Source organism: Grampus griseus, assembly GCF_964374135.1.
Source record: "Grampus griseus genome assembly, chromosome: 5".
Classification (NCBI taxonomy): domain Eukaryota; kingdom Metazoa; phylum Chordata; class Mammalia; order Artiodactyla; family Delphinidae; genus Grampus; species Grampus griseus.
This window is the reverse complement of record NC_138998.1, coordinates 61,874,977-61,889,540: the sequence shown is the minus strand read 5'-3', so window position 1 is coordinate 61,889,540 and position 14,564 is coordinate 61,874,977. Positions and strand designations below refer to the sequence as shown.

The window sequence follows — 14,564 nt, the reverse complement described above, 5'->3', positions numbered from 1 at the left end:
CCCAGTCCCTTTTCTGTCCTCTGCCCACACTCATCTTTCTCTAATCCTGGGGCTGACAGACCAGAGGGGAGGCTTGAAAGTCTGCCTTTTTTGCCCCTCTGCTTGGATTCAGAGTTCCTACCAAGCTGTTAGAACTTGCCTGACTTGAACTTTGCCTGACAAGGAGTAATCCCTTCCTTTACAGAGAACAGAATTGAAGATACCTGGTATTGGGTTGGCCAAAAAGTCAGATCGGTTAGTGAATATGTTGTTCAATGAAGTTCTTTGTGAAAATGAAAAATGTCTTTTATTTTTACTTAAAACTGAACGAACTTTTTGGCCAGCCCAATATATTTTAAACAATTTCCCAGGCAGGCATGACAGTTCTTGCTTGTATTTTTGTTAGACTGTAAGGTTTGTGTGAAATATGTCCAGGCTTGGAAGCAGACCTGGGACCCCAAAGGCTTAACAGTTTTACTCCAGAATGATTTTTTTTTTTTTTAGCCGTGCCGCGTGGCATGTGGGATCTTAGTTCCCAGACCAGGGATTGAACCCGGGCCCTTGGCAATGAGAGTGCGGAATTCTAACGCTGGACTGCCAGGGGAATTCCCTCACTCCAGAATGAAGCTGAGTGTATTTTTAGAGTAATTTAGTTACAAAGAAATTGTGGCATCTAAGCCTACTTTTTTGTACAGGAGTCAAGAAACAGAGGTAAAAAATACAGGCAGGCTTGATTGATCTTAATAGATCAAATGTTGCACTATCTGTGGCACAGTTTGCTGTTCACATTTCTGATCTAAAATTGCTATTCGTCCATGCTTAATGAACTTATTTAAAAAATACAAGGTAGTTTTCCTTACAAATGTGATCCCTATCCTAGAATTTTCGATCTGACTAAGAACTAAAACAGATGGGAGCAGAGCACAGTGGGTGATTTGCCTGCAAAGAGATGCTCATGAGGAGGTCATAAATCAGTGGTTCTCAGCGAGGGCGATTTTGCCTCCAGGTATATGTGACAACATCTGGAGATGTTTTGTTTTGGTTTTTGGGTTTTTTTGGGTTTTTTTTTTTTCAGTACGCGGGCCTCTCACTGTTGCGGCCTCTCCCGTTGCGGAGCACAGGCTCCAGACGCGCAGGCTCAGCGGCCATGGCTCACGGGCCCAGCCGCTCCGCGGCATGTGGGATCTTCCCAGACCGGGGCACCAACCCGTGTCCCCTGCATTGGCAGGCGGACTCTCAACCACTGCGCCACCAGGGAAGCCCTGGAGATGTTTTGATTGTCAGCCTGGGGAGGAGGTGCTACTGGCATCTAGTGGGTAGAGGCCAAGGATGCTAGTGCATAGGACAGCCCCTCAGCAAAGGATTATCTGATCTGAAATGGCAATAGCATTGAGGTTAAAAAACAGTGTCATAAATATGTGCAGAAGATACTGTATGGACTGATTGATAAATCAGCTACGTTAGGAATAAACCCAAGATGGTGCCTACATTTGTGGCTTCTGTCTCTGGGACTTGTGGTCGTTGTTGGTTTTTTTTTTTTTTTCCAGATTTCTATTTTTAAATCATTTTAGGCTTACAGACTGGGCAATTGTCATCTCCATCTGTCTTCTTAGCACTTGGTACAGGGGAGGCTTTGTTAACTGTTGAGTGAAGCAAAAGAGAATGAGCAAAGAGATGCGGGAGGAGCAGATCCAGTTAGGTTTCACTTCCACACAAACTCTGTGAGAAACACCTAGGCAGAGGGAAGGTTTGGGGATAAGCTTCTTGGTTTTCTAGAAACATCTGGCAGGTCACCCCCCTGCATCTGCCTGTGCCTGTGCTTGGCTGAGGTTGTGCTTGTGGAATTGGTGTCAGGGAGAACATCTCCTGCTTTGGCCACTGATGAGCTTTGGGTCTTGAAAGAGATCATTTCACACCCTGCACCTGACCCTGGCCACTGAGGGTGACCAGGACAATGCTATAGGCCATTACCTATTAAATGTGTGTGTGTATGTGTATTCTGATTAAAACATAGAAACCTGAAGAGTGAAAGTCTTATCATAATCCTGATGATAAATTTTAAATGTCTATATTAGCATATAATTATTAAAGATAAAAATGGAATTATAATTTTATGGTATATTATACTATTTTACAGTATGTTTTTACCATACTATAATGTGGACATTCCTTATTTTAGTATGATGGGTAAATCATTTCAAGTTGTCTGAAAAATAAGGATGATAGTATCCACCCACCTATTCCAGAGGCATTAAAAAGACTCAAATATAAATTAAGATTTGTAAAGTGTGTTGAGTTTCTTAGATGAAAACACCATGATGTTATGGTACCGTGTTGTATTTTTAATTGATTATAACAGTTTTGAACGATTCTATTATTAGTTTCTTCTGAGATGTTATTGAAATATTTTTAAAAACATTCTGAGTCCTCAGAGAGAAACCATTATGGCTACCTTAATGTAGTGTGTGTAATACTCTTAGATTTCAGCTGCCTTTTTGTGTTCCCCACAGGCAAATACGTGTATCAGCCGATGACCCCTGTGGAACAGCTTCCAAGCACTGAGATTCCCGCAAGGCCTTGGGAACCCACAAACACCATTCAGATCTCAGTGTCCCTCACTGAACACTTTTTGAAATTCGCATCTGTCTTCCAGCCTCCCCTCCCCCCTGATTCACCAAGGTACTGTATGATCTCAGACCTCTTTATTGACAACTATCAGGTTAAATGTATTAATGGGAAGATGTGTTATGTGCAGAAGCAGCCGGCGCCACATTCCCACAAAATTAGCCCCGAGGAGGTCTCTGCACACGATGCCTTAATATCAAAAGAGAGCAATACGCCAAAAATAGATCACTGCTCTTCTCCCTCAAGTTCTGAGGACTCTGGGATCAATGCAGTCGGGGCTCACTATGTGGAGTCGTGCGATGAGGACACAGAAGAAGGAGCAGAACTGAGTTCAGAGGAAGATTACAGTCCAGAGAGCAGCTGGGAACCAGACGAGTGCACCCTTCTCTCCCCTTCGCAGTCTGATCTGGAAGTGATCGAAACAATAGAAACCACCGTGTGAGCGTCCAGGCAGGAAGCCCCGTCCTCTGATCCATGCTGAGCTTTTGTACTTTTGTCTAATGGATCCTTTTTCCAATGCAGTCGATGTTTTCTACCCCTCTCTAACAACCATACCAGTTCAGTGGTCTGCTGATTTAGCTTCACTTTTACATTAGTCTTATAATTAAGACATTTTTTTCTTATAAATGATTTTCTTTTGTATCTTGACTTCCTTTTTATGTAGCATCTGGTGTCATGAATTGTGACCCAGCCTTAATTTCACTGGGAACTTTGAAAGCAATGATGTGATGAAGTGATGATCACAGAGCATCACGGATCAGGTTGAGGAGCTGCCCGGAGTGAAGGAGACACTATTTTATAAAGAGCCAGTTCTTCGCAGAACAACTCTTTGGCGTTCCTTTTGGTGTGCTGATGAGCACCCCTACCCTGCTAGTCCCGTGTGGAAAGTGGCTCACGTGACCCCTCAAGGTGTGCACTGGTTAATGCCATTCTGTCCCTTTCCCCGTCTCCCCACCGCCTGCACTGGGGCTGGGCCAGTGCTGTCCTGGCTTACTTCTGGGAGGTTACTGGAGGCCAGCTCAGTCCCTAGTTATGGCCAGTGTCTGCACATCCCTCCGTTATCTGGGGCTGAGCTAGACCTCACTTCAGAAGAGATTCCACCTCTGTTTCAGGCTCAGTCCAGCTTTAGCTGAGTGCCTACGCTCTTCAGGGATACAGAGTGAATAAGGCCTGACTCCCGGCAGGAAGGGACCACAGTCCAGTAGGCGAGGTAACACATGCAGGTGATGGGACCCAGAGTGCCCTGGGAACCCGGGGGAAGGAGAGATGTACTTGGCCTGGGCTAGCTGGGGATGTTGTACCATTTGAACTGGCCTCTTGGGTGGGTTCCCCAACATATCCCTGCTTTTTAAAATTGTTCTTCAAGTCTGGGGGAAACTTTTAGGAGTTATATAGGTATTATATTTAGGAGGCAGCCACATCTGATGTCTTAAGAAAAAAAGTCAGTCATAGTTTTAGTTAGCATGGAAGTGCTAAAGACAGCAGTCCTTTAGGGATTAGGAATGAATCTAATAGGTTTGATTAATTCTGCTTCATTTGGTTGTATGAAGCATTAGGATGGCTTAGGTGAGAACTGGATTAGAATTCAGTATGATGCATGGATTTTTTATGCCAATGCAAAAACAGTTGAAATAGTTCGCTAAGTCAGGAGAAAATATTTTGTGTAATATTCATTCACTTTACAACAGTAATATTCATGGACTGTTGTAAATATTCTCTTTTCCTGCACACATAAAGTAGTAAGTGATTCTTTCTTATTTAGCTCTCTTCAGAATTCTGCTCCTAATCTCCATTAGTAACTGGTGTTCTCGTGTGAGTCGGTTACCTGCTGTTTCTCCAAATATACCGTCTGTGAGGCATAGTTAAGAATCTAGGAAATTTAAAATATGGCCCACATGAAACCAGAACTGTCAAAGTTGGAGCTGGAGAAATACTTCCTACACCCTGACTATCCATGAGTGTGCGCTCATGGCATCATCTCATGACATAGCTTCTGTGTCACATTAGTTTGTATTTTAAGAAATAAGAAGAGGCCTGTTGTGTCCTTCCCTGAAGCCTCCACTTGGCATCTTTCAAAAGTCACTCCAGGCAGAACCTGCTTTCCTAGTTGTATGTGTAGTCACGTGACTGGCTAGAAGAGTTTGTTAGATTCAGGTGCCCCAAGCAGCCATAGGGTTTAGAAAGCAGAGTGTGCATATTCCTTTGAAAGCAGTGTTTGCTAACACTTTCTGTGCTAGATGAGAATGCAGCCAGCATAAAGTTCCCACTTATTGAAATGTAAAGACTTAACAAGTCAAACCAAGAAGGTGGTGAGCAGAGCTCCAGGTACAGCGGGGCCCAGGAGAGGGTGGCGGAGGAGGGTGTACGGAGAGGGGCTTAGGGACAGACAGCTGATGAGCCCTGCCCTGGGCTCTCAGCACCGCCCAGGATTGAGTGGCCAGCTGCAGCCAGGGCGACTCGCGCCAGGGTCCTGTCTTCACCTAATTCTGGGTGAGCTTGTTGCAACCCCGGGCAGGAACACGAGGCACTCTTTCTCTGCACCATTCCTATCAGTTCTCTCCTCCATCCGTTAATCTAATTGGGGTCAACCACCAGGTCTCCAGCGCCATGGGAATCCATGGGCACAGGGCCACGTTTCTGAGGCTGGCTGTGTCAGGGTTGGGCACTTTATATGGTAATATCTATGACTTTTGCCTATGTTCCTGTTTAAACTCCTGAACTGCCATTCAGATTAGCCATGATTTTAATGGAATTTTTGGATTTAAGACTAGTTGATAATCACTTTAAATGTTTGCACAAACTCTTTATAATTAAAAACTAAGATTCACTTCTATCTATTTTATAGAACTGGAGATGTTCCACAGGATTCTAAATATCAGATGCTCCTGGATCTCAAAATAGCCTTTTCTAAATAAGCACAAACAAGAATTCTTTTTTTTGTCCTAGCACTGTTAATAATTATCTGAAAATCATATATGATTGAGCGAGAATTGTTTCTCTAATGCTTGCATTCCAAAAACAACTGATAAGGATATAAAAATACGTAGTTTCAACTTAAATTCTAGGCCTATTCTGTTCTGTATTATATGAAAGAACTGCTCTGTAATCCTGATACTGTATTGCTCATTTGTATAAGCATATTTATAGGCACTTTTAGAAAATGTTTAGACTGCAGTGTGTACTATAGACATAGAACACAGTCATGTTAAATAGGTTTTTGATTAATACTTGTACATTGAGAGATATGAAAGCTTTACCATTTGGACCTTCGCTCACTTGGGGCAAAGAGTTGGGCTGTGTGGGTGGAAAAACTGCTTTCTTGGGCTTTTATCAAAAACTGGCACCATTCCCACTTTCTGAAAGTTGGCGTAAAAGCTGTTAGGTAGAACATACAAAGTAAGTGCTGTGTGGAATTTAGGTTTCTTATCTAACCAAGATTTCTTCTAGAATTTTCAAGTTTCACACGTGTTCATGACTTTTCTGAGAAATGACAAAGCAATTAAAATGCTTTTGTCGTTACAACTGTTTGGTACATTAACAACTGAAGCTTTACAATCAAATCTAGGTATTTTCAGGATCTGAAATGCAAATTTGAGGAAAACCCTGAAGAAAAACAGATGCTTTCCTGGAAGGGGAAGACCTGTAGTTCAAGGTAATACAGTACAAAATGAAACAGAAAATAAAATCACCAAAACCAGAACAAAACCATGAAGTTGTTTTCCTGAGGTACTTTTTGGATTTGATCTAGGATTTGATTTTATCTGAGTGGTGGTTTTATTTCTTAATCTCTACTTCCTGGCCTATTTGAAACATCAAAGTTCTTTTGGGGCGATCATAAACTCCTTTTAAAGCAAATTTCTCTTCTTGGGCAATAGGATGCAACCAGATAATTTGGAAAGCTGTCAAAATATCCAGATACTTTTGGTGGTATAAATACTTCTAGGCAAGAAAAAAAAAAGCACAAGTTAAAATAATATTTATACAGTCAACACTTGATTATTCCATCTTGTTTGCAAAATTTGGTTGATATGTTTTGGATTTTTACATGAGGAAAACAAAGTTTCCGTGGGTTTTCTTTCCCGCTCCCCTCTCCAGAGGAGGTGTGAGCACATTAAGGAGGCCAGTTGTATTTTGGGCTTTTCTGTCGCGTGCGATTGTGTCTCTTCCCGTTGGGCGTTTCCGCACTTTATCAGTGCTGTCAATTCCAGGGATGTCAGTGCTTCTCACATCCAAACATAAGTACAGGGGCACTTCTCAAAACTAAGTTTGGAATTATTTATCTTTAAAAAATTTCTTATGTCACTGCTCCCTTTCGTTGTCATGGATAATTGAGAGTTGACTGTATTGGGAAAGGGTTGCGTTTCTGTTCGTGCTTTGAGTTCTTTCTGTTAAGGCTGAAGCAGTGCTCTCTTAATAGTCTGAACAAGTCTGAAAGCAAATCATCAGTAGCAGTTTTAATGCTGAGCTTCCATATCATCGTGTTCATGTGTACTTTTAAGGCTGTTCGTACCCTGTAATACTCACTGTGTGATTTTTTAAAAACCTGTCTGTTTTAAAGTTTTAAGCACAATGTCGATCCTTGTGTAATTTCCTAAAATTATATTCTGTTTTCCTACAAACAGCTCAACTTTCCTCTCTGTATAATACTTTAGGAAAATACTACCTTGTAAAATAAATGTGATTTTTTTCTTTTTTACCAGCACAAATACGATATTTTGAATTTTGGAATATCCTCCCTCTCCACCCCACTTTAGAGAGTTTCTGTCTGATTTAAATAATAACGCAATGTGAGCCTAACGAAACAAAAACAAAAGCTCCCATTTGCAAAATGTGAAACATTTATATCCAGTGCTTACTCTGTGCTAGGAAATCAGTGTTTTACATCATTATTCCATTTAAATTTTACAAATCCTTAGTGCAGGTAATTATTATTATGCATACTGTACACTCACGGTCACCACTGGTGATAATTCCCAGAACGCTTTATAATAAGAACTTTTTTGTTGGCTGCATTGGGTTTATACAAATAAAAATTACATTCCCCCACAAACGGGATTTATTTCACACAACGCTACAAGCTGTGTGTTCGGTTCACACATTCCACGTAAGACAGTTCTGACTGCACGTTGGATCCAGGGAGGCCGCTGCCCTGCTGACCCTCGAGGGTGCAGTCACTAGGTCCCCAAGGCTGAGGGTCCAAGCCTCAGCGTGGCAGGTCCAGGAGCTTAATTTTTATATTCACACCAAGAAAAGAACAGCTTTGGGGTTGGCTTTTATTGAATAACCTCATGGGGAGTGCTAAACAAATTTGCTTATCAGTAATAGAAATAATATCATTGTTTATATTAATAATGATAGCTCAACAGCTGCCTTCCTGCTTTCTCTGAGTATCCCTCACAGCAGCCCTCTGAAGGAGACTTCAGTATCCTCACTTCACAAATCAGGAAAAGGGCTCCAGAAAGAAAACACTTTTGTTCAGAGTGGCACAGCTTGTAAGTAAGTGGGAGTCATGTTTGAACTGTCACCTTGGCCGTGGAGCTCATACTCTTGGCCCTTGTCCTGCGTTGCATCCTCCTGTAGCCCTTCCCACCCTCAGGGGCCATGGAGGCTGAGCCAGGAGGCCGATAGTGAGTGGGGAGGAGAGCAGAGGGTGCCCCCTTCCTGTCCGTGACCAAGAAGACGCCTCCCTAACCCAGACACCACCAGGCTTCTCCCTCCCTCCCCATTCTGTGCTCCACGTGGACCTCCCCCCAACACGTACACGCGCCCGCACGCGCTCAGCATCTTTCTGCAGGTATCTCAGTGCTTTGATTTGGCCATTGCTTCTTCTACGTTTAATCATGAGTCTAGGCTAACTCTTTCTGCCTTCACAAAAGATAACTTGTCTTTTAAAGTGACTTCTGCAGACAACTGATCTCATTAACAAAGTGTGCATTTTACTAATTTAACTCTACATGATTGTATTGCCAAGTTGTAGAAAGCATCTCACTATAGCCTCTTACAGATGCTGACTGCACACACTTTTATTCTGCAATAAACTTTAATTTAGCATCTCATCCTTACTACATTTCTATCGCTGGGAATTGGTAATGCCTTTAGCCCTTGGTGTCCCACTCCAGTTCTGTGCTGAATGAAGGGGTGAGACAGGACGTCGGGACTCAGGCTCGCTGCAGCAGGGTCAGGAGGAGCAATTGGAAGCCAGCGGGAATTCCTCAGAAACCGGGCAGGTAAGGGTAGATAGATATGCCTAGATATTAGCAGCGTTTTTGTTTGCTCTTTGGAATTTTCCTAGTTTTCTAAATGAATTGGTGTTACTTTTATAATCAGAAACAAACCCTGTAAGCTGTTTTGAAGATAGTGAGTTCGGGTGGAGCCTGGCACTGCAGGTTTGTGGGAGGAAGTGGGGAGCCTTAGAGTCTGGGCAGCGTTGCACCCACTCATCCACTTGGGGGAGGGGCTACTAAAGGCCGGGCTGCAGACTGTGTGTCCTGGAACCACCCGGCCTCCCCAAGGACTGACCCCAGTCCAGGCCTCCAACCATGGCTGGAAGGGTCTTGGGCCAGTGAGTTGGAGAAAAGAGAGGATTTGTTTCTCATTGTCCTTCTCAGTCCCCAGTCTGAAACTGTGTGTGTGAATTTGGAGATGGGAGACCAGAAAGCTTGGGCTCTGGTGGGACATCTTAGTTCTCTTTGACAACTAGCCTGTCACCTAGTGTACAGTCCCAGAGGATTTATCCCAAGAAGGAGATCTGGAGCGTCACTGTAAGGTGACGACAGGAAGTGCAGCATTGTGGGTCCTCGAAGCCCCACTGCATCTGAAGGGGGACTTAGCAGGCATTTCCCCAGATGTCACCTTACCTGCCAAGCCCGGCAATTCTGCATGACAGGCAGGACAGGATAATTTCATGAGTTTATGGCTGAAGCATCCAAGAGCTAAGTCAACAGTAAAGGCAGGTGAGTCACTCTTAATTGGCAGGTAAGTAGCGGGGCCAGAGCTCCAAAATTCTGTTGATGCCAAGTCCAGCCAGTGTTCCCCTCCTCACTTGTTGAGCCCCTGCAGTCACACCTGCCCTCCCCTGCCTCTCTCCCTCCCCTGCCTCTCTCTCCTCCCCAGACCTGGGGCCCCGAGGCCATCCATTGCAGTCCTCACTCCCCAGCCATGGCTCTAGGTGGGGTCATCCAGGAGCCACAGCCCAGCCTTCCGGGCATCACCTGCTGCTGCCCTTGCTGTCAAGTGCTCTGGATTCTGCCCAGCCTGGCTCGACCTCGTCCTGGGTCTGGCTTGAGACCCAGATGAGACCTGGATGCTGCCTCTGGCTCGGGAGCAGCCCTGGATGTAAGAACTCTCTTGAGAACTGGCCTCAGATCTTAGCACTTTAGGTGTCAGCCACCTCGGTGGCCTCCTGCTCCCAGCCTCACTGAAGTGGGGCCTTTGATACCAACTGCTTCCCGTGGTAGCACCGATCCTCACCCACCTTAGGCTTGCCTCCCAGCCTACTCCAGGGCACGAGGGCCTCATGTACTAGACTGTTTCTGCCCCCGTGTTTAGAATCTTCCTGTATGAACTGTGATGCCAGACTTCATCAAGCAGATGTAGGTACTCCCATGTATCAGCAGAGGACCTGGAAGAGCCATCCCAGCGTATCCACAACAATGCTCTCAGAGGCCATGCAGTCAGGCCGGGAGCCCTCGGGAAGGCCCGGGGTGGGGGGGTGGTTCTGCCCTGTGTCCAGAGGGTGGGCTCCCTGAGGCCTGGCTGGGACGTGCATAGGGATCCACAGAGCTGGTTTTTCCTGGGAATCTAGAATGTTGAGAGGTAACTAGCATGATTTAGAAGCTGCACTGAATATGGGGAGGACGCCAGGGATTTGGGATTCCTGAGGAACCCAAGGCCCTGGGTGAATGGGGCCTAGAGTGGGCATCTCTGTACAGGTCACTGGGAGGTCAGCACAAGACCAGGGGGTCCAACTAGAATTCGCTGGGGTCTTTTCTGATGACTGGGGTTCCAAAACAGGTCAGTTCTTCCCGGAAGATTTATCCTTACCCCAACCTATCCAAGAGTCACAGAGAGGCAGTGAATTCCTGGAGCTGCAGTGTGTTTCCTGAATCGGGAAATCACTTGGGCCCCATGTTATGCCTGATACAGCCACTCGGAAAGGGAATAATGGGTTATGGAGAGGTCAGAAGTGGGGAGGATGAAGGGAGGAAGTTGACTGGGAGTCACCACCTCAGGTGGAGGTGGAGGTGGATTGTGGGAGTATTGAAGGATGATGGGCCAACTCATTCTTCTAGAGAGAGAAGAGGCCGGGTTGGGCAAACCATGAGGTCCCCCACTTTGCCAGGGGCTGGGACCTGACCTGGCCCTCCAAGGCTATTGGCACCAAATTCTGACCTCTGCGATGCATGTAGCGCAGAGTTCTGAGGGAACCGATGTCAGATAGGAACGGGCTACTGGCTTCCCTTGGTTATTGAGAAGTGTCCCTGTGTGAAGCCGAGGCCCATCCCCACCAGCAGCTTAACAGCAGATCCCGACAGGCTCCTGAGCCAACTAATCCCTGGCTGGGGCAGGAGGCAGAAGCCAGGGCCTGTGCACCGAGAGCTGTGGGGAAGGGACTGTGCAGGGGGTGGTGTGCATGTCTGACCTGCCCCATCGCCCCCGAAGCTGTAGACATGCATTCATTCACACAGGCAGGCATATGTTCAAAAATCTGTTAATTATACCTACCCTCTGACTCTGAAAAATCATTCCTAAGTTTATACCCAACAGAAATGCATATGTATGTTCACCCAAAAGACAGGAAGAAGAATGGTAATGAGCCAGTACTGGAAACAACGCAAACATCCATTAACGATAGAATGGATCGGTTATGGTATATTCATACAATGGAATACTATTCAGCAATGAGAAGGAATACCATGGAGCAATCTCACAAGCATAACTGGAGTAAAAGAAGCCACTTCCAAAAGAGTAAATAATGTACTTTATGATAAAGTTCAAAACAGGCAAAACCATGTATGGTGTTAGAAGGCAGGATGGTGGCTGACTTGCGGGGTGATGAACAGAATTCAGGGGACGTCTGAGGTGCTGGCCATTTCCGTTTGCGTGATCTGGGTGCTGGTTATACAGGTGTGTTCACTTCATGAATTAATCTGGCTTTGCAATGTGGTTTGTGAACATTTCTGTCCATAAAAAGTTTACTTTAAAAAGAGACTTAAAAGATGGTGGCAGCTAGCCTGCTTTTCAGCACTGTGCTGTGAAAGACACAGGAGTGGACTGGACAGTCACGTCCCTCAGGAGTGATGGAGGCAGACAGGAAAACACCCAAGCGTGGAAACAAGGGAGTCAAACTGCCCCTTTCCTGGGGAGGTGGGGAAGGCTTCATAGAGTATTGGGGTGTGGAGGATGCTGGTGGCAGAAAGATGGCCGTGGATGCCCTGAGAGGAGGGGCCCCTGGATGAACCCTCTGATGAGTCAGGGCCACCCCCTGGAGCTCAGAGGTGCTCAGAATCCCCTCAGACTCTGCAGGGACCTGAGGTCCGCCCTGGGCTGCCGGAGGACGACACACTAGGTCTTTCCTGCAGCTCTGGGCACGTCACACGCGTCTGATTCTGGAGATGCACCTTTGGAAAAAACATTTTCAGCAGGCAGAGCTGAGTGGAAACATACTGCTGCTAAAAGGATCCCCAAAGCTCTGAATTATTTATTCACTGATGCATTCATCATTGATGAGGCCCCGGTTGGCTTTCCTCTTCCACAAACAACTGCCCTCCCGCTCTCACCATGGTAGGCTCTGGTTGGTACCATGTTACCTTTACAAAGCGTCTCCCCCACGTCACTTGGACCTTCGCTGTACATGGAGCAGATGCATCTCTATTTTTCAGAGGAGTACTAGCCTTCCTCAGCTCACACGTGGGCCTGTGGCGCCTGTGCCTAGAACCTGGGGCCCCTGACAGGCAGTCCAGGGCTCTTTCCAACAGTGCATTCTGCTTCCTATGGGGAACTAGGTGAGACTCCATCCCCCTCCTCGCCCCCCATGGCAGGAGGTGGGGCACTCAGCTGAGCTGGGAGCTATTTTCAGATGGTCCTTTCAAATACTTAACCGTTTGCCAGGTACAACGAAGAAACAGGCTGTGATGGACACTGCTGCGTTTTGGCAAATCAGAATCCCTCCCTTCTTAGGGCCCTGACTTCCTTTCAGAGGACCACCTTCCCCTCCCCCGGGCGCAGCATGGGAGGAGCCGGCTCAGACCAGGCACCTGCCCTCCCCAAATGGTAGCTGATGGGTGCCTGGAGCCTCCCTCCTCCAGATCTTTCCTCTTACCACCTGTCACAGCCCAGGGGTGGGCACGTGACCCGCAAGAGCAGCTGGAGCTCAGCACCGGGGCTGGAAGCGAGTGCTCAGAGCTGCTGCTCCTCCATCCTGGGAGCCCCCCACCCCCTCAGTGAGCTCCTGTGGCCATGTCAGCAGAACCACGGCCGCTGACTGAGCCTGGATGTATTTCCAGAGAAGCCTCTGCTAAGGAACTTCTCTGAAGTGGGACCCGACGTCACTGCAGAGTAGAACATGTGCTAAGTGCCACGAGGGGACAGGGACCGGGCCCAGCACTGCCCAGCCCTGGAGTCGGTTTCTCATCTGCCCTTAGATGAGACAAGAGGGCTCTTCAATCCAATCCAGAAGGCATGACCTGGATATAAGGCTGCTGTCACTTATTCAATGGTGCTGTGACTCGAATGACAACTCTTGGGGATGATCAACCAGGTTAGTGGCTGGAGGAGACTGCATTGCTGGTGTTTACCAGCCCTGGTTTGAATAGGGGGCTCGGATGCTCAGTAAACTGCCTTAGAGTGTCGACTGAGGGCAGGCAATCACCACATTTTGCTTTGAGACTGTCGAGCCCCTTTGGCCTTAGTTTTAGACGTGTCAGGAAACCGTCTGATACGGAATTTGTGGAGGTGGCATCACTGGCTCTGAAATCAGTTCTGAGTTTTGTGCTTTGCTACTTTCTGTGTGTCGCCTTGGTTAAATTGTCCAGTGTGAGCCTCAGCTTTCTCATCTGTAGAATGGAGATGAGGCTCTCATGTGGCTTCAAGGGCCATCCAGCTGGTGGCCACTTCACTTAATGCTCCACCATGTCCCCCAGTGTGGCCTCCTTGCACCTCTGGCAGGAGGCGGCAGCTTGGGCTGCCACCTCGGGGGGTAGTTCTGTGATAAGAGCTAAGCTGACATGTCTGGGGCATTTGCCATGTGCCTGCCCAGCACTACGCGTTCTCAGGTACTGGCTCATTTAGTCTTCACTGCAGCTTTATTTTATAAAGAAACTGAAGCTGAGCGAGGTTAAGTGACTTGCTCAGGATCACAGCCAGGATGTGGCAGAAGCAGGATATATTTTTTATGAAAAGTTGTATCTAGTTTCTACATCTATTTCCTGTGGATTGTTCTGGAGGATTAAAAATGATGCACACGCAAAGGAGCCAGCATGGCGCCTGGCACCTAGAAGGCGCTGGCTGGTCACTGGGCTGGTAGGAGCACCACGGGCTTTGGGCCCGGAGCTGGACAGGTGGGCTCACCCTGCGCACCTGACAGCCAGTCCCTGGGAGCCCGGTCGGCCCTGAGGGAACCACACAGGGAGCACCTGAGCCTGGGAGGCAGACACCTAGCCTCTGTGCGTGTGGTGTGAGCTCCTGCGGTGGTTGGTTCAATGACGTATAGGAAGTGCCCAGGCCAAGAAATGGAAAAATCCTGCTCTGGCAGCCTGGTCCCTGGCAGAGGGGGACCTGGGTGGCTGGTGCTCTGGATGGAGCTTGTGACGCAGCTGCTTATGGAATAAAGGCAGGGCTGCCCCAATCAATCAGGGTCCTTGACTTGGAGCTAATAGAACTGAATGGTGGCAACAAGGGTTCTAAACATCCTTTATGACTTGACAGACGGAGAGTGAGACAGCCAGCAGGGCTTAAACACG

At 47.0% G+C, this 14,564-nt stretch overlaps 1 protein-coding gene across 1 annotated transcript in view; it reads left to right on the top strand.

Moving 5' to 3' along the window:
• LOC309822951 (UPF0524 protein C3orf70 homolog) overlaps positions 1-3,046 on the top strand; it is a gene marked incomplete at both ends in the record, with an annotated part of 99,986 nt that extends 96,940 nt beyond the window's left edge. The window contains one exon of the mRNA XM_082655051.1: positions 2,490-3,046. Coding sequence (XP_082511177.1) covers positions 2,490-3,046 — 557 coding nt within the window. The remainder of the gene's footprint in view (positions 1-2,489) is intronic.
• Positions 3,047-14,564: the final 11,518 nt, after the last annotated feature.